Here is a 27,374-nt window from a genome sequence, read left to right as displayed (position 1 = left end):
GGGTATGTTGCTAACTGTTCAGCCAGAAGCCCAGAGTCTTGACTGGAGAAATGTGTCAGGTCACTTCTCTGAAACTTTATTTTCTCCGTTTCAAAATGAAGGGGTTAGACAAGAGTCAACAGATATTTGTTGAGCATTTATGATGGTCAGAGTTGGAGGGCACTGTGCTAGGAGCCAAAGTTGGTACAACTTTCAGACTCCCTTCCAGACCAAATAATAGATGATCTTAATGTTTTGTTTTGTTTTTTTAGAGGATGACAGTCAGTTAGTATTTCTGAGTATTCTAATCATTGAAGTATACAAAATAACACTGTAAATGTGAGACAGCAACAAGAAAACACAACAAAAGTGGTTCTGATTTGAGTAACTACAACTTGTCATTTGTTACAGAAGCAAGGACAAATTATCTCTTAGTCATTAACACAAAAGTAGTGAAATGTGACTCATGCAAACTTCTGGATGCCAGAAGGACCTGATGTAGGTGATGGTGATTTCTCTATCATGTGTGCTCACCTTGTTATAGAAAAGACTGTGTTGTTGAGAGTCTTCATGAGGAAAGGGCAAAATAGCATGTATCTTAAAGGATTTTGGAAATTTTGTCTAGATCCTTTCTCAGTAATAATACTAGTTAACACTTATTGTATCTTACCATGGGCCAGGTAATACGCTGTTATAGTTGCATTAGTGTACTATTTAACCCCCATACAAGACAGAAGATACAACCATTATTTTCTTCATCCTATGCTAGAAGAAACAAATTTAGAAAGAATTAAGTAGCTTATCCAAAGTCAGTTAGGCAGTAAAGTGGCAGAGCCAGAACTGTCTGGCTCCTAAATGCATGCTCATGACCATGATTCTGCTGTGGTTAAATTCACTGTGCTCTGTGACCACAGGCTGAACCCTTAAGCCAGTTGGCATTCTGAGGAAAAGTCATAAGATAGGTGACCTGTGTATCAGAAGAATAAGCTTCCTAATTTGTAAGCAAAAGAAAGGTTGGGAAGGAAAATAGAAATCTAACCATAAAATTTCTGGGTAGAAAGCTATAAATGTTGAAAGGAAAGTGAAAAAACATAAAACAGTAAATACATGTTGACAACTTAGAAAAATATAGACTCACTCATAAAACATAGTAATTCTTTTTAAAGAAAGTTAAGCAAAATTTATTGTCAATTATATATTAACCCCTGTGCTAGATTTGTTAAGAAAAACATAGACTGATGGGTTACCTCATCCCAATTTTTATTAAAAGTTTGCATCTATAAATTTAAAAATCATATACGTGCTTAGTAATAGTATTACATATGCGAAAAATCCATATTGTCGTTAACATTTGAGATATTCTCAAGGATTTTTTTTTTAATTTTTTTTTTTTTTGTATTATGAAATCACGCAACCTCCTTTGAGTTCCTTGAAGGGATTTTTTTCCTCTGGGACGCCCTTTACCAGTGGATCCTCGCCAGATCGTTCTTCAACGTAATCTCTTACTTCTTCACAACATTTGGATACCTTAAGGGGTAAGAAAAAGGGATGACTCATTTAGTTTAAAGCAGAATACTCCAGATGCCAATAATTATTTATTACAATAAATTTTCATGTTGTATATTTTCTGTATGATTCTCTCTGCTTTCCGCCAATGCATGTACTTTGTAGGAAAGAAGAAAGTTGCTCCCTTCCCAGTCCTCCTGGATATATCTCCAGACAAAGAAAAACAGCTGGCCACACTCCAGCTAAAGATTCCCAACAGACACTGCCTCCAACTTCAAAGGAGACAAGACCCAGGGATCAGAACATAGCTGGCAACAGAAGTCAAGGGTGTCACCAGAGTTCATGTTGATTAAATCTTTTTCCTCATTCCAAAAATGTGACTTGTAAAGCTTGAAGATAATGAATAATTATTAAATTCCAGGCTTATCATCATCTCCGAATTCTCAGAAGTAGACACATATAATTTTACCTCACACTTACCTATAATGACTGATCATGGCGGTGCACTAGGTGAGCTCCAAGGGGTCAGGGACCTTTGGCTGATTTGTTCAATGTATCTCAGGCATCTAGAACATAGCCTGTGTTCTTCAGTGCTCAGTGAATAATTTGCTGGACTGAATTATTCATTTTGTTTATGAGCTTGCTCTTCACTTATCTGCACCATTATAGTAATGATTTAGTGAAAAATCAGGTCGTAACATTTTAATGGACTCAGTTAGAGCCTGTTAATGTCCCACTTAACGTTCCTTCTAGAGAGAGGTGGTATTCAATACATATGTAAATATACATACACACACACACACACACACACACACACACAAAATCAAATTATTCAAACTCTTTTAGCTTCAACATGTTTTGTTTTCAATTAGTGTATCTTTCATGACAGTAACACCGAGCTACTTTATTTTTGTCAGTCTACTAAGTGGCCATTCCATGGGTCATTTCACCATTTTACTGGTTTTCCAAATGAAATCTTTCTGCCACTTTGTATGTAAATTCAAAGGAACATTTGATATAAGACTTAAGATTATTTTACAACTATGCAAACTCATTATCTACATATTAGAACAAATTATTTTCAACTCTGGCAAGGAAGCATTTGTTAGGTTAGGTTCTTCCTTCAAAGGATGATACTTGCAGATTTACAAAACTTTTACATATGCATTAATTTAGATTCACTTTTTTCCCCTCTTCCTCAATGGTCCCACACTCTCCTCCAAAAGCCACTGCTTTTGGCTCCACACAGATGACAGGAACAGAGGTATAAATTGCTATCCTTAATTCAGTAGTCAGTAAAGGGTTGGTTTTGACAGTGCCTGGCTAGGATCTGAGGATATGAGAATGGGAGGAACAAACTACTTAAAATTCTACGTATGTATAGGTTTAAAAATTATTTCAATGAGGCTTATTAGAAATCTATGTAGTTTAACACAGGATTACAAGGCTCTTCTCATTTACTAGCTATACAGCCTAAGTTAAAGCAGTTCATCTAAGGTACATTTACTTCATGTATAAAATAGGAATAGCTGCATTGGTGGCCTTAAATGCCTAACAGGTGCCTGGCACAAAAAGATGCATAATCAAATGGTAGCTATTTTTAGCTATTACTACAAAGATTGTCTTTAGTTATTGCCTATTACATTGACTTATAGGCATTGCAAATCTGCAACTTTAGAAACTGGATGCAAAGACTTGTCTTACTAAAAAAAATTGAAGTATAATATGAATCAGTCTCATTCATAGAATCAATAATAATAATTTTAGGATAATAATAATATAATGATATAATGCACTTGCTATTACTAGGCATTGTTCTCAGAGCTTTGCATATATTATCTTGTTTATTCCTCCCAATTATCCTCTGAATTAGATGCTATTACTATTGCTGTTTTGAAGAAACAGAGGCAAAGGTAAATTATAAAACATAGATAAGGGTTACACAGGCAGAAAGTTGTTGTGGAGCAAGAATCTGAGCTGGGAATATGGTTTCAGAGTATATCCAATTAACCATACTGTACTGATTATCCACTTAACCACTTACCCATACTGAGTATATCCACTTAACCATACTGTACTGATTGTACATCAGAGCTAGGGGATCACGACCTGGAAGTTCCGTTTTAAATAGAATGTGTATATTTATTATATATTATATAAATATTTCTATATATTACATATATTTCTACATATATATATATATATTTATTTTGGAGGACACAAATATTCAACCTGATACATATATATGTGTATAAATATATGTATATATGTGTGTGTATATATGTATATGTGTATATATGTATATATGTGTGTGTATATATGTGTGTATATATATATGTGTATCAGGTTGAATATTTGTGTCCTCCAAAAATTTATTTGTTGAATTCCTAACCCCTAAGGTGAGGTTTTTGGTAGGTGATTAGGTGATGAAGACAGAGCTCTCATAAACAGGATTACTGTCCTTATAAAGAGACCCCAGAGAGCTTCCTCACCCCTTTCAACAGGTGAGGAAAAAGTGTAAAGACAGGTGTTCATGAAGGAGGGATCAGGCCCTGGCTAGACACGGAATCTGCTGGTGCCTTGATCTTTTATGTCCCAGCTTCCAGAACTGTGAGAAATACATTTCTGTTGGTTATAAGACACCCAGTCTATGGTATTCTGGTACAGCAGCCTGAACAGACTAAGAGAGTACATGTATATGTATGTGTGTGTGTGTGTGTGTGTGTGTGTGTGTGTGTGTGTGTATGTATGTGTGTTTGTGTATGTATATATGGAGTTTTTGCAGTCTGCTATTAAATTGCTTTGATTTCCAAGAAAAGAGAGACACTGAATACTAGGGAAAAGGAACCCCAAAGCCTGATGAATGGCGATATATGTGATGTTTACCCAAAATAAAGAGTCCAAGGTGAACTTAACACAGTGAATAATAAACAGGAAGACAACCACTTTGCCTACAAACCAGCAATCCTGATAATAAAACAGCTTTTGGATATTTCTACTTAAGAAGAGAAAACTTTTCTTTACCCCAAAGTGTATTTTATTTACCCTGAATTGTAAAAATAAGGACTTTAACTTGTTTGGTGTACGTTCTAAGCTTTAGATTTAATTTTATCTTTACAGCAAAACATGTTTTACCTGTATGGAAAGAGCAACAGGGGAGTTTGAGATTATTATAAACATAGATGAAGCCAAAAATCCCAGTTTTGACTGGGAGTAGGCATTTTGAACAAAGTATGAAGATAACAAAAACTCCTTTTTTACTTTGTCCTGATAAAATGAGATGTTTTTAAAATGTAAGATATGCTATTACCACTTGTGGAGTTTTTATTCTACTATTAATAACTTTCCTAAAATGAAGAGATCTAAAATACATATCCACGTTCTCCAAGCTTTTAGCAGTCACTGTTTGTTTAGTGGTTTATTCCTTTGCCATTTCTGCTCCTTCTACTGGCAGTGAACCCTTTCCAAGATTTGTCAGATGTTTTTAGGAGAAACCAGGTAAGTTCTTATGTTTGAACTCATCTTAATTTACCAAAGAAGAGTAGAATGTATTCATTTATTACTGACCATAACAGTGCAGGAAGGGATGAAACTATAGCTTAAAGCATTACAGCAATATTAAAACTTTCTATCAAAATATTAATATAAAAATATTGCATTATAAAGAGAGGTTTAGAAAAGTAAAAACAAAATGCCTGTATGTATTGCATGTATATATTCATTTTACTGCTTAGCTAAAATATGGTTTCTCTTTCATATTCTCTACTTTCTCTCTTCTTTTTTCTTTTCTTTCTTGCTCTTTTTTTCTTTTTTACAACTCCTTAAAAATATAAGAGCATTCCTATCTTAGTGGTCATACAAAAAGAAGCTATGGATTGGGTTTGGCCATTAAAAAAATTGTTTGCCAATCTCCTTGATTTAGAATCTAAATCAAGAGATGATTGTGATTTATTATTAATTTTCTTAATCTTTGATAATTTTTTACATGAACAATTTAGTTATAACTACATTGAACCTTTTCAGTCAATATTTTCTAACCTGGTATTCCAACAATATCTCTAGTTTAAAATAAAATTCTAAAGAAAGCAGTAACTTACTAGCATTCTTTCCAGTGTCACTTCTTTCTTGAGCTGGTCAACTTCCATCTTCAATTTGTCCTTCTCTGTCAGGTCCTCAATATTGATTACTGGCATCTTTTTGCCTGCTGAAAATGTAGAAGGTTAGCACCTACACATGAATTGCTGGAGTTGTTTCAAGTCAGTCTTAGTCAACACTTCACTTAGCTCTTAACTTACAAAGTAAACTGTTCTTTGTTTTATTTTAAATATCTCACAATAACCAATTTCTCATGAGCTCTCTCTCTTAACAATTCTGTCAATGCACACTAACCTTGGGATTTTAAAGCTTCTTCCTAATCTTCACTAATATGATTAAGTCGGGCATTTGACCCTAGACACCTGTCAGTAGGTTTGTCGGGAGGGGTGGATTTAGTCAGCATATAATTTAAAATCTTAAAGCTGCTCCTTGCCCCTGGGCTTTTGTACAGTGTAGAATTTTGGGTTTCCAATCCTTACCTTCAATTCCAAAACCCTTCAACCGTATGTTTTATGTCATTTAACTTAGTTTGAGGTCATTTGGAGGACTGTCCACTAATTCCCTAAATCTCTAGAGTATTTAATCTGGTATTAAAAGGGAACCACATAAAAAGTATCACTATAAGTTCATTATAAATAATGGATTGAAATTTGTACCCATCAAATGGAAATATAGTAAACAAACAGACTTCTTAATCAGAAATAAATGAATGTATTACTTAGAAGTGTTTTGCAACAACACCTGGAATTTGCCTGTAACTGTCACAATGAATCTAGTAACAACGATGAGCAAATTTAGCAGGTTAAATGGGACATAGCAAGTGTGATCTACCAATAGACATCCTACTAGAAGAACAGACTCTTCTGCCCTCTTAACAATTCCTCTTCTCCCCAGTTAGACCATGGGTACTTGGGAAAAAGGCTCAGTAGCTGGTGATATTCCTGTGAAATTACCTGGGAAAGATTTAAGTGTAGCCAAGTGGCATTGTGCCTGTAGTGTCTCCCTCTTCTCCCTATCCAAATTTTACAATGAATGATTGTAAAAGTAAGCATATTCAGATCACACACTATTTCAGAGAACAACATAACATTTTACATCTACATGAAAATATTCTGCTAGTAATATATCAGCAATTAACTTATTTCCTTGTATTTAGATGGTGTTTTCATTTCCAAAATCTTTGAAGAAAGATTCTTTCCCTTTCCAGTCTTATAATACCCTGTTCTTCTCTGGATAAGTTGTAGTTTAAGATATTTTTAAGGGACAAATGCCTACATAGGTCAACTATTTTCTAGAGGTAGAAAATAATACACTACGGGTACCTGAACCCAATGTTTCCTCTGTTTTTATTTTTGCTATTCTGTTCTTTAAGAAACAATATGACTATACAAAGGTAATTTCTTCCTGTATAATCCTGTTTTGAATTTAGGAGCCCAAATTTTAATCTCAATTTCCTTCCCACTCCTTTAGACTAAATATAAAGGTTCATATTTTTGATGATAATTTTTACCTTTTGACATTGTTCATTGCACAACTTTTCTTCATTTTGGAAAACTTTTAATTCCTCTAGATAACGGTTCTTCACACTTCAGTGTGTGGAGGAATCACTTAAGGAAACTCATTAAAGTTATGAGTCCAACCTTAGACTTTCTAATTTAGTAGATCTTGGGTAGGGTTTAGAATTTCATTTTCTCTACTCTAGGAAGCCCTCTCACATACTTGCCAACAAAACAGTCATTTACTGGTGCTTGCTAGCTGTGTCATCCTCATCAAGTTACTTAACCTGTCTGTGCCTTAGTTTACAGGGAAATAGGGGCAATAATATTACCTACCATGTAGATTTGTTGAGAAGATTAAATGGGGGTAACATAGGTAAGGACTTTGTAACAGCATGCAATACAGAGCAAGCACTCGCATGTTAGCTGGTGTTATTCACTCTGTTGTACTTCTGGAATTTCAAACTGTAGTTTCATATATGGCCCTTGTCATATAATATAGGTGATCTTAGGTACTCTTAAAGGAGATAGGTAGTATTATCGATAAGCTTAAAGGAGATCATGTGTACATAATTTCGCTCCTTTGATATCATGCATTGCAGGTGCTGCGGTTGCTCTGCTCAGCTTTCTTTTTTTTTCCAGGGTAAGATACCTAGTCTGCAGCAGCTGCAGATGTTGACTGTCAAGGGCAAACTTTTTGCACATGTTGGCTCTTGGCTGATGGGCAACACTTCTTCTTGTGATGCCTGGGAGATTATGCTCCCGTCTGACCCCTAAGGTTGACTTGGAGCAAAAGTCAGGCTGATGTGGGGTTCTATCAGCCTAACCCCCTTGCTTCTGGGCTGAAAAACTTTGTTGCAATTGTGAAACTTCCAGAGCTTTCTATGGGTTAAGAATGATGCTAGACTTCTGAAACCACTTTTTACTAACTTCTCCTCTTGCCCTATCCTAATTTCCTTACTCCTTTAGCAATTTCTCCTGACAGCTTGCCCTAAAACTTACTTAGACAAGAATTCTTGTCTTAGGCTTTGCTTCTAGGAACTCCAATCTAAGACACAGTGGATTTTTAGACCCTTTACAAGAGAGGTCATAAATTGCATAACTTTTTCATGTCCTCATTGCTTTCTATTGTTCTGTATATTGTTTGGTATATAGAAGAGATCAGGAAGTATTGATAAAGTCACCTAACCTCTGTCATATGCATTTACCTAAACAGAAAAGAATCCAAATTTTCTAACTTTATTTTATTAGTAAATGATTTCTTAACTCTAAAATGCTGTGATTGACCATGCTCAATAATATTAAACATTAAAATCACTTTGTTTAAAGCAAATATATTATTAGAATATTCTAGAATTCTTACCAGATTTGATGGCATGGGTCTCAGATGAAAAAATCAGAGTGGGGATCAAAATTTTTACTTATTTCAAGTATACAAAGAAGGACAGTGAATATTATGGAGATTCCAAGTGTTTAGTGTTCTATTGAAGTCAATGGTCCAAATAATTCAAATATAATATTGTCTACTTTATCACCTATTCCATTTTGCAGATGCAGCAAAGGCATTCCAGCAAGTTTGAATGCCCAAATGACACAATGAGGGGCAGTTCAGCTGGGGTTACAACACAGGTGTTTGTTTTCTGAGATGGGGTGTTTTTCATTCCAGCACATCTCTCTCAAACTAGTATAAAGGAGTGGATTTGTTTTTTCATACCCAGAATGACATAGAAAGTCCAGAGTTGATGACAAATAGCATTAAGGCTGCCTCTCATATTCTAAGCTTTCAGGTTGGTCAATCTCTCCACAAAAAGTCCTAATAGACTAGATCAGATTATTGACCCTTTTGCCAACCATCCCCACCCCACCTTTAGTCAAAATTTAAGGGGAAGACTGAAGACCTATAGCCAAACAAGCTAAGATTGCTATTACAGCCAGCCCAGGGGGAAACCATACCCCAGTTAAGATGTTTGCCCTTTCACTTCTTCATCCATCCTGCACTACCATCAGAGTATTGAAGGGCCAATAAAAGGCAAGACGGTGGGATTGGGGGAGGTATTTCAGAGCTGTAGCCCATTCACAGATCCCTGGTTCTCAATGGGGGCAATACTTCCCCCTAGGGGCCCTTATGAAAATATATCAGCTTGTTTATAAAGATATTCTGTAGTTTTTGCAGGTATGGATAAGGAAGGTCAGATATGTTGCATTTTCCGGGATCCTGCTGCATAAGATGAAATGTGACACATTCAGCATGACTGTCAAATATCATGTCAGACTTCCACATAGGCAGAAACCATAGTTACAGTTCTTTGAATCTTGAAACACTTCATTTTACATAGAAACAAAATATTTTTCATGGTTATTATGGATACTTTTTACAATAATGCATATAATAAAAGGGAGACCATACAACAGTAATTTTTTTCTCTTTCAGAAAATCATCACTCATTGTAGCCATAGGCTTGATATATATGTCAGTCTTTATTCTCAGCTGCTATGTCCAGATGTTTTTTATACACAAAAAACATCTATTTTATTATGTACAGTCATGATGAATACTTTCATATTATATTTAATCTATATAATTTGCTGCATTTTTGTATTTTATAAATATAATTTAGGTACTGTGATGATTAATACTGAGTGTCAACTTGATTGGACTGAAGGATGCAAAGTATTGATCCTGGGTGTGTCTGTGAGGGTATTGCCAAAGGAGCTTAACATTTGAGTCAGTAGGCTGAAAAAGGCAGACCCACCCTTAATCTAGGCAGGCACAATCAAATCAGCTGCCACCATGGTCAGAATAAAAAGCAGGCAGAACAAGATGAAAAGGCTAGACTGGCTTAGCCTCCCAGCCTACATTTTTCTCCTGTGCTGGATGCTTCCTGCCCTTAAACATCAGACTCCAAGTTCTTCAGCTTTGGGACTCAGAATAGCTTCCTTGCTCCTCACTTTGCAGACAGCCTATTACACACTTTGTGATTGTGTGAGTTAATACTCCTTAATAAACTCCTAGATAGATAGATAGATAGATATCCTACTAGTTCTGTTCCTCTAGAGAACCCTAACTAATACAGGTACCATACTGATGGGTTTGGTGGGGTTTCTTGAGACAGGGTCTCACTCTGTCACGCAGGCTGGAGTGCAGTGATGTGATCACTGCTCACTGCAGCCTTGACCTCCCAGGTCCAAGTGATCCTCCTACCTCAGCCTCCTGAGTAGCTGGGACTACAGGCATATGCCACCATGTCCAGTGAATGTAAATTTTTTTAATAGAGATAGGATCTTGCCATATTGCCCAGGCTGATCTCAAACTCCTGAGCTGAAGCGATCCTCCTGCCTCACCCTCCCTATATTGATGGCTTTAAATAGGCCATTGTGAAACATTTCTTGGACAAATGGGACTCAGAATTCAATGGAATTCATGGTCATAGAGCTCCAGAAGTGGTGGAGGAAACGTACATTGCCTTGACTTTTCTTGGTCTTAAATACTAGAATGAGTTTTTATTAGCCAAATATGGCCCACAATAATGATATCAGTTTAAATGATTGTTAAAGATTGTTAAAGGAGTAGCTACTCATTGGGAAATGGTAGTTCAACACGGCATAGTTGCTGAGGCAATTTCTGTAAAAATGTAAAACATTTTTAATGGTTACTTCTCAATACATTGAGAATTCTCAAAGAAAACTGTTACATTGACAAAGTGTAGAAAAGAAAGGCAGCTATGCTTAGCAATGCAAGCAGATCATGGAGGTCATTAGTAGAGGGGTGGGGAAGCTTCCTTAAACGCACCACATTTTAGTGATATTAAACACTTTGGGAAGATAGAACTCTATAGAGTAGTTTATCTCATGATGTCATTCAGAGCTTCTATTACATTTCTTGCTAATTTATTTTAGAATTAAAAATGAGTTGAGGTAAAGTTCAAAGGCCACCTGTTTTCTGTTTGTTTTTACACATTACACATAAGTATATTTTGAAGAATACCTGATAAATATTTAATTTATGAAAAGCTAGACTAGGGAGAAATTAATCAAATTATTTTTAAAACTTATTTTTTAGAGGATTAATTACAGATTTTTTGAAATAGTGATGTTGCCAGCACATTTTAATTATTATTTGATTTATAAACATGTATACATATTTGATCATTTTTCAGAAATAAATCCACTGTATTATGCACAATAAGCTTGTAATCACATGGATGTAAACTTACTTATTCTATACTATTCTTTTTTATCCTGACATTTAACTTGGCATTATTAGACGATAACAGCTAAGAATTTTTACTGAATGCCTATTGTGTGCCAGACAGAATTCTAGGTGCTTGAGATACAGCAGAGGAAAAAAACAGATAAAAACCTTTCCCCTTAAGGAACTTACATTCTCAGTAAAGGAGATAGGCACTCACAAAAATACAAAAGTAAAATATGCCAAATTTTGATTGAGATAAGTGCTAAGGAGAAAAATAAAGCAGGAAAGAAATAACAGTGTTAACAATGTAAAAACTATAGAGACGAAGGCCAAAGAAGCCCTCTGTGTGGACAATGCTACTTGAGTGACGATCTGAGGGAAATGCGAGTGGGCTTTGTAGGTATCAAAGAGAAAATCATTCCAGGGAACAGCAAATACAAGACAATGGTAGACAAGTATTAATATGAGAAGCCCAGTGAATTCAAGGGAGAAGTATCTTATGAACCAAGTGGCCATATAGGACTTACAGGCCACTGTAAAAACTCTTGCTTTACTATGAGTGACTTAGGGAAGTTTGGAAGATTCTGAGTAACAGAGTGACATTATCTATCATATACTTCAGCAGGGAGCTATTTGGAAGCTAGCTCATAGCGGGCAAGTGTAGAAGCAAAGAAGAGGCAATTGTAGTCAAGGTGAAGATGGGGACAACTGCTAAGATGCTAAATGCATTTTAAAAGCAGAGACATCAGGATGTGCTGACAGATCAGGTGTAGAATGAAAGAGAGAGAGAGAGAGAGAGAGAGAAAGAAGAGAAAAATCAAGATGACACTATAGTTTTTGGTCTGAGCAACCAAAAGAAGGGATTTGCTATTTCCTGAGATCAGAGATATGAAAAGGGAACCCTGAATCTCAGAGATTTGTTAGCCATTCATTGAGTAGGTGGTCTGGAGTTTAGGGAAGAGGACAGAATTTTGGGGAGAACCATGAGAACAGTGGAGAATACCAACGGTAAATAGGAAAGAGAAGAGAACAAAGGATTAAACTCTGGAGCACTTGAAAGTCAGGGAGATGAGCTGAAATTTACAAAGGACAGTGAGTTTGCTGTCTTGAGGACTAAATACGATGATATTATATTTATCATATAACAGACACTTTGATAAATACTCAACATGCAATGCCCTTATCTCTATGTATCTACTCTCTTTTTCCTGTCTTTCTACCTAGGCTGGTAAAATGACAGCAGCTCACATAGTATTTATTTATTCATCAAATATTTATTATGTGATTACCATGAGCTAGGCACTCATTTGATTGCCTGAGGTTAAAGCATCAAATTCAGCTTTCTTATCTCTTGCTGTGCGTATAACTCCTCAGTATATATCATTTTTTTCAGTTGAATTTTTATGGCCAAATAAAAGGTAGCTTTTATTTTTTTTCCAACTGGTCAGGTTGATCACAAATTTTTATCATAGTTGATTTTTGAAAGGCAGTTGCTTATGTAACAGTTGCTATTTTATTACATGGTTATCATTCTCTCTCAACATGTTAGCTTACTTTCAAGGTACACGTGACTTATAGACAACCAAATACATTCTATGACAACTCACTTTCTTTCCCAGAACAAGTTTATTTCTCTGTTTCCACTTGCTGTTTAAGTTTTCAAGACATTTGTAAAGAAGAGGGATAGTCCTAATACAAAGTCGTTTGTTTATTTCACAGATGTACATGAGAGCCTACTTCCCAGGTCTTATTCTTGGCTCCATAATACAGTGATAAATAGGACAGGTAAGCTTTGTGCTCTCACAGAGCTTATGTAACAGTGAGAGGATTAGATAAGTAAAACTTTTTTTTTTACTGATTTGATGTATTAAAAGTACTCAAACTTCTGTGTGGGGTTAATGGGGAAACAAAGGTGAAAACAAGGAGTTTAGGTAAGAACTTAATGTAATGGTTCCTTAGAAATTGCACACCTGAACTACACTGGTTGTTGTGGCTATAAACAGATATGAGCAGATTAAAAAATGTAATTTGGCTATAATCCCAGCACTTTGGGAGGCCAAGGCAAGTGGATCACCTGAAGTCAGAAGTTCGAGACCAGCCTGACTAACATGGCAAAACCCTGTCTCTACTGAAAATACAAAAACTTAGCTGGGCATGGGGCTGGGCACCTGTAATCCCTGCTACTCAGGAGGCTGAGGCAGAGAATCACTTGGTCCGAGGAGGCAGAGGTTGCAACGAACTGAGATTGCACCATTGCATTCTGGCCTAGATGAAAGAGTGAAACTCTGAATCAGAAAAAAAAAAGTGATTTGGAGGTACAATTAAAAGGACTATTGATTGATTGAGTAATTAAGCAGTGGAAGCTCTCAAGAATGACTCCAGAGATTGTGCTTTGAGAATCTAAGTAGAAGGGTCATTTACAGAAAGGAGGAAGACTGGAGATGTATAATCAAGACCTTAAGACACAAAATATTTGCAATTCTATTACACATCCAAATGGAGATACTAAATAGATATGAATGTTTGAAATTTTGAGGAGAGATCAAGAAACACACAAATATATTCATATATATATATATGCATGTGTATATGTGTGTGCAAGGTTTATATGTATATGCATTTGAAATTACATAAGAAAATAATATGGTTAGAAAAGAATTCTCAGGGTTGAGCCTTGAGTCACCTACCCTCTAATGGTTATTAGAAAAGGGCAGATTGATTTGAGAAGGAGCAGTCAACAAAGTAGGAAAAAAACAGAAGAATGTGGTATCATGAATACTGAGAAAACATTTAAAGAATGAGGAAGTATTTTCAATTGTTAAATACTAAAAAGAATTTAGATAAAATGTTATGGAAAATGTGATGTTAAGTGATTTTAAGGACAGTTGCTTTGGGTGTCATATATTGAGAGGTCTAGTAGCATGTGTCAAGGTTGCTCTTGACAATAGCACTTCCTGCTCTTCCTCTTCTCAAAGGAAGTTTAATTGTAGGGACCTGGAAAAAGCAAGAGAGATGAAGAAATGAAGGAAGACATGGAAGTAAAATTTTTGATAAATTTGTCTGGAAAAGGGAGCAGTGAGGTGGGAACACTTATAGAAGAAGAATATAGAGTCAAATATAAATTTTAACTGTGGGCTGAAGAAAAGTCAGAGACAGAGCATTCTAGATGGAAATTATTAAAATCTAGGTGTGCGTGCCAAAGAGTAAGAGTGGACAGAGCTGATGCTGTTGAAGAGTGGAAGGAGTAAAGCCACTCTTGAAAAAACAAGAGAAAAAAGGATGAAGAGCAGTAGATAAGCGGTTGGTCTCTGATTAGTCCTGAACATTACTTCCATTGTAAGAGAAAGGAAGACCAAAGATACCTGAGATCCAGCTGGCTGAAAGAAACAACTCACCCTTCCCTGGGTGGTTCAGAATATGTAGTCCAGGCTAACATATTCAATTCTCTTCTAATGCAAACTTTTCAGCTCCACTCAGTTTTTCCTCAGCTAATAGTCAATAGGAGAAAAAAGTAGTGAGAGTCCTAGGAGATGTGTGTTCCTTTCAAACTGCAGCTATTGCCTTTCCCTGCCCCAAATAGCAGATTGTTCCTCATGTGTGATTTAAGATACAAAAGCTTTTCAACATAAGCCAAAACAAATGAGCATTTGGAGGGCATATGGCATTACAGTAATTGATACATAACTAACACGAGATTTTGGCCACATAATAAAAAGACAATAATTTTGAAAGAAAAGGTGTCTTTACATTTGAAAGGTCAATGTCCATTACTTTCTGCTAAATATAACCCTGAAAATGAGAAGTTTAGTGATTAATTCTCTCAATCCTCTAATCTGATTATCAGTTTTGGCAGATGTTCCTCTTAGAGTATTATGGCAATGTATTTAAATTGTACTACCTGTTTGCCCTATGAATGAATTATGAAGTTTATGTTTGCATAGAAACGAAAACTGATATAGCACTCTCCGGGTACTGAACCAGGGTCATGAAAACATATATAATAAGCTTGACTTTGGCCTTCATTAATGTGGAACAAAAGAATGTATATACAGTCAATGAGACCAGGGGATCAGGATTTAAACTGCCTGTGCTAATTGAATAGCTTTGGGAAAGTCACATATCTATCAAAAGGTTCAGCTTTCTCATATGCAGAGCAGGGAGAGTAATGTATCTCCCTCAAGTGGTTATTGCATGGGATTTAATGAGCCAAAAAATTCAAGGCATAGTGCAAATTTTCACTAAGTATATGTCCACTAGTATTGTGGTTGTTAAGGAGATTTCCACATGGTATATAGGGATTAGGGGAACATTTCTCTTTCTTTCTCCATTCTTGATGTGCCAGGGGCTTAGTAACCAAGCCTAGAATTTTGGCTAGGTAGTGAGGCTCCATTGAGTTGGGAGGTCTTGGATAAAATCATCTAAAATTTGCCCCAATCTTGTGGATGCCATTCACAGTTAAAGACATAGCCACCTAAGTGAGACAAAAGATGGTCTGTGTCGTGAGTAAGGGAATGTACATCCAGGAAGCAGAGAAAAGAGGTTTCTGAGATTCTGCCCTTCTGCAGAAAGCAATACTTTGTTAGAACCACAGCACCTAAAACAGTCAACCAAAACAAATAGATGAGGGAATGAGTCTCTGTATTGCATAGGCTTAGAAGATGTAGTGTCAGGTATGTTTGCATAGATTGGATTTTATTTGGAATTGAGCTTTGCTTACATTTTATTTACTTCCTCACCTACAATCCTATACAACCTAGTACATATTTTTTGGTGTTGTACTAAGAGCACTGTAATGTAACTGAGTTATATGGTGTTCATTCATCTACCCTGTTAGGCTACGAAATCCCTCATATTTGTATCCCAAATGCCTACGATAAAGGTTGTCACACTTTAAACATTTAATCAGCTCCTTTTAAGGGAGATGAATGAAGGTATGTACACAGTAAGAGAAATGTTATATACCCTTATTATAACTTTCTTTCTAGGGAGAAGGAGATTCATAAAATTAGGCACAGAGGATACCCCATCCTTTTATGTGGCTTCATCTTATTGTCTAACTCTCAAGTGCACTCTGTGCCTGATAGAGGTGCATTAGAGTAAATGTTTCTTACATAGGTCAGCTAGTTAGAAAAATACCTAGTTGGTGAAGGAGTTGCTTAAAGTTAAGCAAAACCCTCATGACCATTTATTGCTCAGAAGAGATTAACTGCCTTTCTTAGCAGATGTGTGAAATCCTCATAATTGCCAGCTGGAGTCATTTCAAGTTTTATTTTGGCAGGGCTTAAACTAACAGGCAGCAAAAACTGTCTTTGTTTATTAAGGAGTTATCAGTGTAACTCCTTAAATAACTATGTTACATAATATGTAACCCCACATCACTGGGCTCAGTTAATTCTCATCATTCACTCATAAGCCAGACATGCTACCTCTCTCTAAGGTATTTGAAAGAGAAGAAGACCATCTGCTACAATCCCTTTCTTAAATTCTTGATTCACGTATGGAGCCTGCAGGATTCCCAGAGGATATAGCATCCTACTCAAGGTGTGGGTGGGGCTAAACAGTTCAAAAGCAACTTCATTTTTTGTGGGACCCAGAGGAGTGGTAGTGAGAAAGATAAGAGGCAGCAATCTGACACATGCAGAGGTGCTCCTGGACTCACTGCAGATTTTGCATTTTTAAATTCTGTTATTTCATATTCTACTCTAAGGTCTTGGTATAGTAGAAAGATCCTAGGCCTGAGTATATTAGAAAGAACATAAAACTAAGAATCCAGAACTGTGGATTCTAGTCTCAGGTCTGCTAACAACCATGGCAGGTAATCTCAGTTTACACTTCTGTAAAGTGAACATATTATAGTTCCATTCAGCATTCAAATTATAACAACTTCATGGCTTATTTTTACAGAACCCCAGATTCTTTTGAGCCTTTGTCTTTAGCCACAGACAATTTAACCGTCAATTGGTGTAGCAATGACAAATCAATCTGGCTAACTCTTTTTCCCAGTTATCTTTAGCCTGGTACTTCCTGTTGACTTTGAGCAAAGGAATTACTTTCCTCAGTCTTGTGGCAATATTTTGGCCTAGAGACTGGGTTAAGCAGATAGAAGTGCTATGACATCCCTTTGGAGGCTGATTGTGGTGGTCATGTTGTTCTTTCCAAAATATCCTAAATGTAAATTCAGTAACGTCAAAGTAGTCTCCAGGAAATTCAGATTACCCTTAAATTGGAAGATGTCTTTTTTCATGTATATTAAAAGCACTCAATTATTCTACAATTAAGAGGAGTATTTTTTTTTTAAATAATCTGGCTTGGTAATCTCAAACTTCTCCCAATTCCACTTCTTTAATTCTCTTTTCTTCATCAGCTGTCAAAGAGGTTTTAAGAATGCACCCTGTTTGGCATGGGAAAGGAGAAGGAAACCAGCATTTCTAGAGCATCTTTCAGGACTGATTCCAACCTTCATCTACAGACCACACCATAGAAGGGTGAGAGGCCTATTTTTGCCCCCCCCTCCCATTTCCACTCCATGCCTTATACAGCAGCCCTGAGTGGGCTGAGGACTCTGCTCTGTATGAGATCCCCCTGAAGCTCACTGCCCTAGAAGAGACTAGCAGGAAGTGGTATCTGATCAGTGTCACAACTTTGTGGGCAGAGACGTGGTTTATGAGCTTAGTTAAGAGGACAGCTGATGGAAGCAAGGCCATGGGCTTCAGTTCCATCAGGCCAGTTCATGTTGCCCTGTTTCCTGATGGGAGTTGATGCTCCATCTCAAAATTGTATGCCAAGGCTCTCAATGGGAAGTAGGATATGGGATAATCTGGATGAAGTTTGTACCATTGTGTTAGGGACTAAAATAACATCTTTGAATGCATAAGCACTTTCTATTTAATCCTCACGATGCATCTGTGAGGTACAGTTATGACTATTAGAAAAGGAAACTGAGGCTCAGAGAGTTTTAAGTAACTTGTCCAATGTAACTAGGAACAAAATCCAGGTATCTCTGAATTCCAACTCTGTTTTTTCCATAGCACCATGCAATTTCCCAAAATGTCTGTCTTCATTCAAAAGGGCTAATCATTTTCCTTTTTTTAAAGTCAGATTCAGAGTCTCACTCTCTCACCCAGGCTGGAGTGCCATGGCATGACCATAGCTCACCACAAGTTCAAACTCCTGGGTTTAACCAATCCTTCCATCTCAGCTCCAATATAGCTGGGACTACAGGCGTATACCTAGTTTTAAACTTTTTTTTTGTAGAAATGGAATCATGCTATGTTGCCCAGGTTGATCTCTGACTCCTGACCTGACCTCGAATCCTCCTGAGTTAGCCTCCCAGAGTGTTGGGATTACTAGCAGGAGCCATTGTGTCTAGGGATTCATTTTTTTGTGTTAGCAAAAGATGATCAAAAAGTGTCCAACAGCTTAGAACAAAGAGGAATGACAGTAGTCAGTACTGCATGAAAACTGAGTATCAGTTCTTGAGTTTTATGTTAGTCTAATTTAAAGATTTATTTAATTATATTCAGAAGATGGAAATAGGTAAGTTTTAAGTTGAGTTGACTTGTCTCCTGAATATGATTCTCAGTAAATGAGTGGTAAAATTTCCCTCCCCTAATAACATTTTGAAGGAACTGGGAGGGTCTAACCTGACTTTACTCTAAATGTGTCATTCCTAAACTGGCTTTGTGTCTTAGTGGTTGGTGCCTTAGAGCCAGCTGACACAGGTTTTGGCTCTGGGGAGCTCTGACTCTTGGAGATCTTTTCCCACCTCTACATTCAGTGATTCTGTAGTGGCAGCTTGAAATTGACCCTAGTGAGAGCATTTACACCACAGAAATCAGTGAACTATACAAGCCATCTCTATCCCATTTTTTTTTTTTCCTACTGGAGAGGTAGGAAAAAAATTAAACATTTACCCTATGGTTTCAACAATCATTCTTAATCATAGATATCTGGTAATCAAAGCTGACAGCATTTCCAGATCAAGCTGGTTTTCCTAGGAATACGACCCTGTAATATGACATTAGAATGACTGAAAACTGTCACAAGGATATAATGTGCAAAATACCTCGGATTATTAACCTACTTTAAGCAAGTTTCTCCTGTACTTTTCAGGGCTTCCTGAAAACTTGAAAGAGAACTCCTGTAAACTCCCCCCAGTATCCTCAGAAGTCAAGAACAATTATTCACTTGAGAATGTTGAATAGGACAAGAGAAAAGAAGAAGGGAAGAAACATTCGTTAAGCGATCCTATTAAAATGTCTTCAAAATTGTCTTTAATATTTTATGTAAAATTTCACTGTAGGTAATTGTATTTAAAAAAAGTATATCATGAGCTAATATGTCAAAGGAACAGGGAACTTTAACAGATGTACTGACATGAAGAAATGTGTGCGAAGGCACTGATGTGGTCAAATCTTCAGAACTCCCCAAGACTACCTCTCTGGACTTCTATGTTTCATCTCCAAAATTATAGCTACATGCAAAAACATAGCTTCATACATGCTTGGTGGGGGTGTAAAATGGTACAATCATTTTGAAAAATTGTTTGGTAGTATCTAATACAGGCATCCCCAAACTTTTTACACAGGGGGCCAGTTCACTGTCCCTCAGACCGTTGGAGGGCCGCCACATACTGTGCTCCTCTCACTGACCACCAATGAAAGAGGTGCCCCTTCCTGAAGCGCGGCGGGGGGCTGGATAAATGGCCTCAGGGGGCCGCATGCGGCCCGTGGGCCGTAGTTTGGGGACGCCTGATCTAATATTTCTAAGTATTTTATTCAAGAGTAATAAAAGTTGCATGTCCACACAACTCACCTTTATTTGTAAGAGCCCCCAAACAAACTAGAAACACACAAATTCCAATAACAGGACATTTGTGGTATATTCATAATTTAGATTATTACTCAGTAATTTAAAGGAACAGACTATTGATACACACACCAACATATACATTGTGGGATATTCATACATTTTGGTACATTCATATTTTGGACTAGTGCACAGGAATTAAAAGGAACAGGAACACACTATTGATGCAATGACCTGGGTGTATCTCAAAAACAGGAACTGTGAGAAAGAAATACCATACAGCAAATACTTTATGATTTCATTTATATGTAATTCAAGAAGAGGCAAAACTAATCTGTGGTAATAGAAATGAGAAGACTGGTTGTCCCTGACCTGAGGGTGAAAGGATTGATTTGGGAAAGGATCTGTGGGAACTTTCTGTCTGGGGCGATGAAAATGTTCTAATTCTCTCTCTCTCTCTCTCTCGCTCTCTCTCGCTCTCGCTCTCGCTCTCTCTCTCTCTCCCGAGTAGCTACGATTACATGCGCCTGCCAACACTGACGGCTAATTTTTTGTGTTTTTAATAGAGATGGGGTTTCACCATGTTAAACAGGCTGGTCTCGAACTCCTGATTTCAGGTGATCCACCCTCTTTGGCCTCCCAAAGTGCTGGGATTACAGGCGTGAGCCACCACGCCCAGCCAAAATGTTCTAATTCTTTGTTGGTGGTTATACGCTTGTCAAAATTTATCCAACTGTCCACCTATGGTATATTTTAAGCCTGTACTAAATGTAAATTAGAACTCAATTAAAATCTGTATGAATAAATATAAATAAACACATATTTACATTTCTAATCTAATCCGATGGTCTATTGCAATGAATCCTGCTCCCCTCTGACCCAAGAATTCCGCACTTTCTTTCCACCGGCCTTTCAAATACCTGTACTTCATGGCTTCAGAAGGTGGATTCAGGCTTCTTCAAGGCACAATCACCCGCAGGTCATTTCCGTCTAGGTTGGAGATTTCCCATCACTGACACAAACGCTCCCTCTGAACAGCCCAGCCTGGACAACAGGAGAAAGTTTGGGAGTCAGGTTCAATTCAACTTTTCAAGTTGGCGGATAATTCCTCTCCCTCTTACACAGTTTGCAGCAGGGGCGGGGTCACAGCCCCCCGGCTTAAATCAGCCACCCCTCAGGCTCCGCCCCGGCGGGGGTCGGCCGGACGCTCGCCCGGCATAAAGCCGGCACTCCGGCCGACTGGAGCAGGACACTGCTCGCCTCCTCCCGCCCAGCGATATCTCGGACGCCTCGCCCAGCGGGCGGCTAGTCGCCCTGGACCATGGACCCCTCTCGCCCCGTGGGACTGTCGATTTTGCTCCTGCTCCTAACGGAGGCTGCACTGGGCGATGCTGCTCAGGAGCCAACAGGTATCTGGCCACTCTGGGAGCCTCTGTCCCCAAAGAGTTTCCCCCGGTGTGGGCGGAGAGGGCACAGTGGGCCAAAGGGCCCCGCGCACCCGCCCTCCAACCCCCACTTCCTCCAGGCTCCTGACTGGCTCCCAAGTTTGCACTTTCTCTGCAGAGGCCCCTCCGCTAGGAATCGGCGGGGACATAACTCCCCGGGATGCCCCTTCCTCCTAGGAGCTACACCTAACCACTTTCCCTGTCTTTCCCTTTCCTTCTGACTCTCCTGCAGGAAATAACGCGGAGATTTGTCTCCTGCCCCCGGACAAAGGACCCTGCCGGTCCCGAATTCCTAGGTACTACTACGACAGGTACACACAGAGCTGCGGCCAGTTCACGTATGGGGGCTGCGAGGGCAACGCCAACAATTTCGAAACCCAGGAGGCCTGCGACAACGCTTGCTGGCGGATAGAGAGTAAGTGCCCCCGGGCGCACCCGGGACTCCCTCGTGCGCGCCTTGCGCAGGCAGCCAGTAACAACTTTGCCGGTTTCCCAAGTCTCGCTATCTACAGGAAGTTGTAGCCTGGGTTTTCTCGTGTTAAGCAAACCCCATGGTTTTCAGTTTCTCAAAAGTATTCACTAATTTACAACCACTAACACATTTCCTGTCTCCCAACTGACATTGATCATAATTCAATGCCTGGGCAGACTAAGGGATAGATTTGTTACTTCATCATAGAGTATAATAAATGCAAGAGAATAATGTGTTAGGTGCAACATAAGTGCTTCTCTGTATTTATCATTAGTTCCAATCCTATGGTTTTTCTCTCTCCTGGAGGACATAATTTCCTCTTGTCGATTATCCATCAATCTGAAATACTTTAAGTGGATTTTATTATTGAAGTGTGATTTGGCTCAACTCTATTTTTGTCCTGATACTCAAACGTGTTGGATTAGTTGCGGAATATGGTGGAGATTCATTATACTGCTATATTTTACTTTATTTTTAATTTTTAAATTATATCTGTTAAGGCCTGTAAGAGAACATGGGGCTTTATCATTCAAGGAACTGAGGCAGGAGAAAACGTGTATTCATGTGACTAAGCTTTGATTAACTGCATATGTACAAACAATCAGAGAACACCCAGAGAAAACAGTCTTTCCACTCAACTTGAAAGATGTATCACAGCTGAGTCAGCTGAATACAGACTCTTAGAAAAAAAGTAAAGAAAAAGGTAAATAGCTGGATTCATGGGAGTGTTCTGGGGATTTACTGTCCCAACAATAATATGACTTCTCCCTGTGCCCCCAAATGTTGCTGAAAACACAGTAAAAGTTTGAAAGTAATAATAAGAAGGCTACTTTTGACTAACATTGTTTGATTGCCCTCGTTTTCCTAGAAGTTCCCAAAGTTTGTCGGCTGCAAGTGAATGTGGACCAGTGTCAGGGGTCCATAGAAAAGTATTTCTTCAACCTAAGTTCCATGACATGTGAAAAATTCTTACTCGGTTGGTGTCACCGGAATGTGAACATGTTTCCAGATGAAGCTACTTGTATGGGCTTCTGTGCACCAAAGAAAAGTACGTACTATTTTTATGGTAGTTCTATTTCACTTTTTTATTAAGACATTTGGGTGGGAAAAAATTCGATTTGATGTGAAATAATGTGGTTTGCATTCTCATGATTTCACATTACCTGGCAAGTTAATGACTTGTCAAGTTCTTAAGACTGGAAGTGACAAAGCCATGATTCAAATTTTTTCTTTCTGCCTCTTCTGAATTATGTCTTTAGAACTATTTCTCATCTACTCAATTCACACATAAAAGATTATTCATTAATCAATGTTATGACCTCAGATTTGTACAGAATCAGTTATACATGTGGGATAGTGGAATATATACAGAATTAAGATGGTGAAACTTAAAAATTTATTTCTAAAGTTTTTGGTTAGATTTCTATATTCTTTAGTAATTGCAAATTGCAGCACAAACAATTCTACACGTTTCTGTCCAATCCATCTGTTACCTCTCACGCCACCACCCCTGAATCCTTGAAATGATGGTCTCTTGAGTAGTATTTATTATTTGCAGAGGGAGACAATACAAGGATTTCCCCCAGACACAGAGATTTTTAAAAAGTTCAACAAACAAGGAAAACTTGCTTTGGCAGAGAATTTGATAAAGCTTTATAGCTATACTGTGTTGAATATGCAAAATCTTGAGTTAATGTGGTGACGGTTGCTGTGGATGTTCTCTTGTTTGTGTAGATATGTTTTGTTCCAGTGGTGACCTGGAAATTAATATACCTATATTCTTGATTAATAATAGAATGAGAGCTGTGAAAAACATTAAAATAAAACTATCAACACAACAAAGTTTACTAAATCATGCCATATATTGTCCTTGAAACTTAGCCCATTTTTACCTAACCACATCTGGTATTTGGGTTTAACTTCTCTTTATATTTAAAGACTACAAATATGTAGCTTCAGTTTATAAAACTTTACAGTTACCAAAATATAGCATGTAAGTTTACCTGCAATTTGAAGCACACCTTTTAAAGGTTTAGTATGATATCTTGGATTCAGAATAAGGCTTCTATGGGATTAGTTTTTCTTTGGTTACTTCAGTAATCACCGTAATTTAAAAATTCTGGTATTATAACATTTCTAATGTTCTTCTCTTTTTTACAAAGGTCTATCATATTGCTACAGTCCAAAAGATGAGGGACTGTGCTCTGCCAATGTGACTCGTTATTATTTTAATCCAAGATACAAAACCTGTGAGGCTTTCACCTATACTGGCTGTGGAGGGAATGACAATAACTTTGTTAGCAGGAAAGGTTGCATACGTGCATGTGAAAAAGGTAGTGAATGTTTTCTTATTCCACCTTTAGATAAACTTTATAAATAACTTAGCAGCAAAATTATATTTTTATTTATTTATTTCACTAAAAGCAAATTGCCATTTCTAGGCTACCCCTACATAAGTATCTCCATGGTGTTAATCAGTATTGTCAAAATGTTTTTATTGGCTAGCTGCAGTAAACAGTAGCTGTATCTTCATATCTTAAAGGTAGTGTTATTAGCTGAGTGTATAATGAGTTTTGACTTTACAGTCCTTAAAAATAAGATGAAGTGAGCTCAATAAGCATATCAGAAATGGTGATTTATAGTGAGCCTACAGACTGGAGATGTATGATTTTCATTTTTTTTTTTTATTGATTTTAGCCTTGAAGAAGCAAAGGAAGATGCCAAAGCTTCCCTTTTTCAATAGAACCCTGAAAATTTGGAAGAAGCAATTTTAAGCATTTTTATTGTGTCATCTTGTGAATGCTTATTTGCCTTTATGGTTTTATCTGAAGAATAATATGACAGCATGAGGAAACAAATCATTAGTGATTTATTCACCAGTTTTTATTGATATAAGTCACTTTTTAAATTTGTATTTTTTAAAATATATAACTGGCTGCTATTTAAATGTGAGTCTACCATTTTTTATTTTTTAATTTATGGTACAACTGTTTGTGAGACTGAATTCTGCAGTGTGTGAGATATAAAAGCAAATATGATTCACCCATTTCTTGGGATTGTATTCCTGATTCCAGAAGAGGATAGTAACTGAAATAGCACAAGACAATATAATTGTGTGCTTTCAACATATTTGAGAATAAAAAGGACTAGCAAATAAAAATCAATTTGTGTTTAAAAGTTGGATTATATTTTAGGCCCAAGAACACAAAGTTGGAGATTTACCAACACTTTGAAAAATATTCCAAGTGCTTTTACGCAGATACAACTAATATTATTCCCATTTTATTGTGTTAGATTGCAGTACAATGAATGAATAAGGGGATTTATTTAAAAGATCATAACTTTCTTGACCAATTTAAAAAGCTAATCAATTTATTAAAACCAGAAATGTTCACAATTTCTATCTATTTATCTATCAATCCCCACTCACATGTATATATTTGTGTTGACATATTGATACAAGGTTTTAAAAGTTTTCCTGCTACATTTTTCCTAAGATGTAGTGGGTTGGAGACCACTGAAGTTATAAGAGACCAAGGAAAGTAAAGTTGTTCAAATGTTTGTACTGCTTAAGGTGTTTATTTTTATAAACCATGCATGAGAAACCATGCATAAATTTAACAATTTAAATTCCACCAATAAATTCTCATTGATTAAATATGATCATTCCAGTGAAGCAGGTTTTTTCTTTCTCTGTATTAAAACAATTTTTCATGGCAAGATGAACATATTTAAAAGTATGCCCCTTATTTGGAAAAATTATAAATGCATTTACCTTTCGCTTGAACAGTCTTTCATTTAAAAATGTATTTCAGTTGCTTTGACAAATAGGTATGCCTGAGAACATTGACTGATGCTGAAAACTAGAAACAAACCAGATACTCACCAGTAGGGGACTGGTTGAAGATTTTTATGGATGAATAGTTAGCAAAATATCTACATATGCATGTCTTCTGACCCCCAGGATACATAAGAAACACAGGTCCTAGAACAGTAAAAGTCAGGATTTTCAATGTTAAGAGAAAATGAGACATAAGTATAAAATTAGAGATATTAAGTAAAAATCCTTGACTTAAGTTATAATTAGAAATATCTGTATAAATTCGTAACTGATTTTCTCTATAAAAAAATCTGTATTTCCCACTTTTCCATTGAAAAATCCTTGAGGTAATGATAACTCAGTAGCAGTAGTTACAATTACCATAAAGACTGTGGTCTCTCCATACTCATTAAAAAGAACCAGTGCTCTTAGGAGAATAGCTGAATCCAGGTCTGGGGCAGGAAATACATAAGATAAGCTTGGGCCATCTTACTCCAGAAATCAAGAAAGCTACCAAAGATTAATGAATCACGTCATAAAGGCAGGAGAGTAACATTTAGGAGCTCCCACTAACCTAAAATGAGACAATATGAGCATTGAAACAAATAATGGCCACAGTGTATATAAATATATAGAAATCTGAGTTTATGATTATATGCACACACTTTCTTGGTACATTTTGGAGGTTTCTAGGGTATTATCTCATTACTTTGAAAACTGATGAATTAACAGAAAGAATAAAGCATTTATCCTTTTTTAAAAAAATTTTTTTAAAGTGTACCACAGAGAAAATAGTATATGGAAGTTGTTCATAGAATTCCACCCTACTACATGTATCAAAATGTTGGAAAATACTGCTGATGAAAGTATGAATCTAGGTAATAACCATCGTCACTGGGTGCTGAAACCATTATATGAAAGGTTTTGGGGACAGTCTCATGGGAAATCAGGCTAATGTCTCTGAATTCACAGATTGTTTTAACATCCATGATAGTTTAGCCATAGACATTATTTGCTTCCTGATATGATATAATAATAAGTGCACCCTCCCCATCAAGTATTCTTGGAGAAATAAAAACAGTAAACCCAAAGTTAGTCAATCTTCTAGATCTCACTAACATATTGCCAGAATATAGGGAAATATTCGGGATATAGGAGCACGTTATAAGAAACCAAAGGAAGTAAATCCATAATGTTATGGACACTCTACAGGACAATACCCTGGTTTCTCCAAACAAGTGAATAAAATTTTTTTAAAAAGGGTAAAGGGGAAGGAGTACTTTAAGAAAAAATAATAGTTAGCAATGACAAAAGCAGCATGCCGTTAAAAGGTTGGGTAAGCCCTGAATTTATGAGTTTTTGGTGGAAATGATTGTAGGAGAAGGATCTCGTGTGTGTTCTGGTGTTGCAGAATGAGCGATTCAGAGCCTCTGAGGATTCTGGGCGCTCCTAGAAACCCCAAAGGGAAGCCAGATTTGGTATTTGCTCCCTTTATCTCCCATGTAGCCAAAGCCCTTAGGGGATCATAGATATAACTCAGCCTACCTTTGCACCTCTCTGT

At 37.1% G+C, this 27,374-nt stretch overlaps 2 protein-coding genes across 3 annotated transcripts; one reads left to right on the top strand and one right to left on the bottom strand.

Moving 5' to 3' along the window:
• Window positions 1–1,029: 1,029 nt before the first annotated feature.
• On the bottom strand, window positions 1,030–21,365 carry GNGT1 (G protein subunit gamma transducin 1). 2 transcript variants are annotated; one of them, XM_074379443.1, is made up of 3 exons: window positions 20,997–21,365; window positions 5,583–5,689; window positions 1,030–1,506 (listed from the first exon to the last, which is right to left on the bottom strand). In XM_074379443.1, exons 2-3 carry the CDS (start codon window positions 5,676–5,678, stop codon window positions 1,378–1,380), a joined length of 225 nt encoding a protein of 74 aa, XP_074235544.1. In that variant the 5' UTR covers window positions 5,679–5,689; window positions 20,997–21,365; the 3' UTR covers window positions 1,030–1,377. The 2 variants fall into 2 exon arrangements, with proteins under 2 accessions (XP_074235544.1, XP_010343711.1); XM_010345409.3 differs by having other exon boundaries at window positions 5,583–5,686.
• TFPI2 (tissue factor pathway inhibitor 2) lies at window positions 21,290–25,656 on the top strand. The gene is made up of 5 exons (XM_003921210.4): window positions 21,290–21,485; window positions 21,754–21,936; window positions 22,862–23,041; window positions 24,156–24,326; window positions 24,691–25,656. Exons 1-5 carry the CDS (start codon window positions 21,398–21,400, stop codon window positions 24,765–24,767), a joined length of 699 nt encoding a protein of 232 aa, XP_003921259.1. The 5' UTR covers window positions 21,290–21,397; the 3' UTR covers window positions 24,768–25,656.
• The last annotated feature ends 1,718 nt before the right edge of the window (window positions 25,657–27,374 follow it).

Source organism: Saimiri boliviensis, chromosome 10 (genome assembly GCF_048565385.1).
Source record: "Saimiri boliviensis isolate mSaiBol1 chromosome 10, mSaiBol1.pri, whole genome shotgun sequence".
NCBI classification, from domain to species: domain Eukaryota; kingdom Metazoa; phylum Chordata; class Mammalia; order Primates; family Cebidae; genus Saimiri; species Saimiri boliviensis.
This window is presented reverse-complemented; position numbering and strand designations above follow the sequence as displayed.

Coding starts and splice junctions, on each gene's coding strand:
- GNGT1 (XM_074379443.1), bottom strand. CDS start 5,678: ATGCCAGTAATCAATATTGAGGACCTGACAGAGAAGGACAAATTGAAG. Junction 1,507..5,582: donor TGACACTGGAAAGAATGCTA/GTAAGTTACTGC, acceptor TTACCCCTTAAG/GTATCCAAATGTTGTGAAGA.
- TFPI2 (XM_003921210.4), top strand. CDS start 21,398: ATGGACCCCTCTCGCCCCGTGGGACTGTCGATTTTGCTCCTGCTCCTA. Junction 21,486..21,753: donor TGCTGCTCAGGAGCCAACAG/GTATCTGGCCAC, acceptor ACTCTCCTGCAG/GAAATAACGCGGAGATTTGT. Junction 24,327..24,690: donor CATACGTGCATGTGAAAAAG/GTAGTGAATGTT, acceptor TATTGATTTTAG/CCTTGAAGAAGCAAAGGAAG.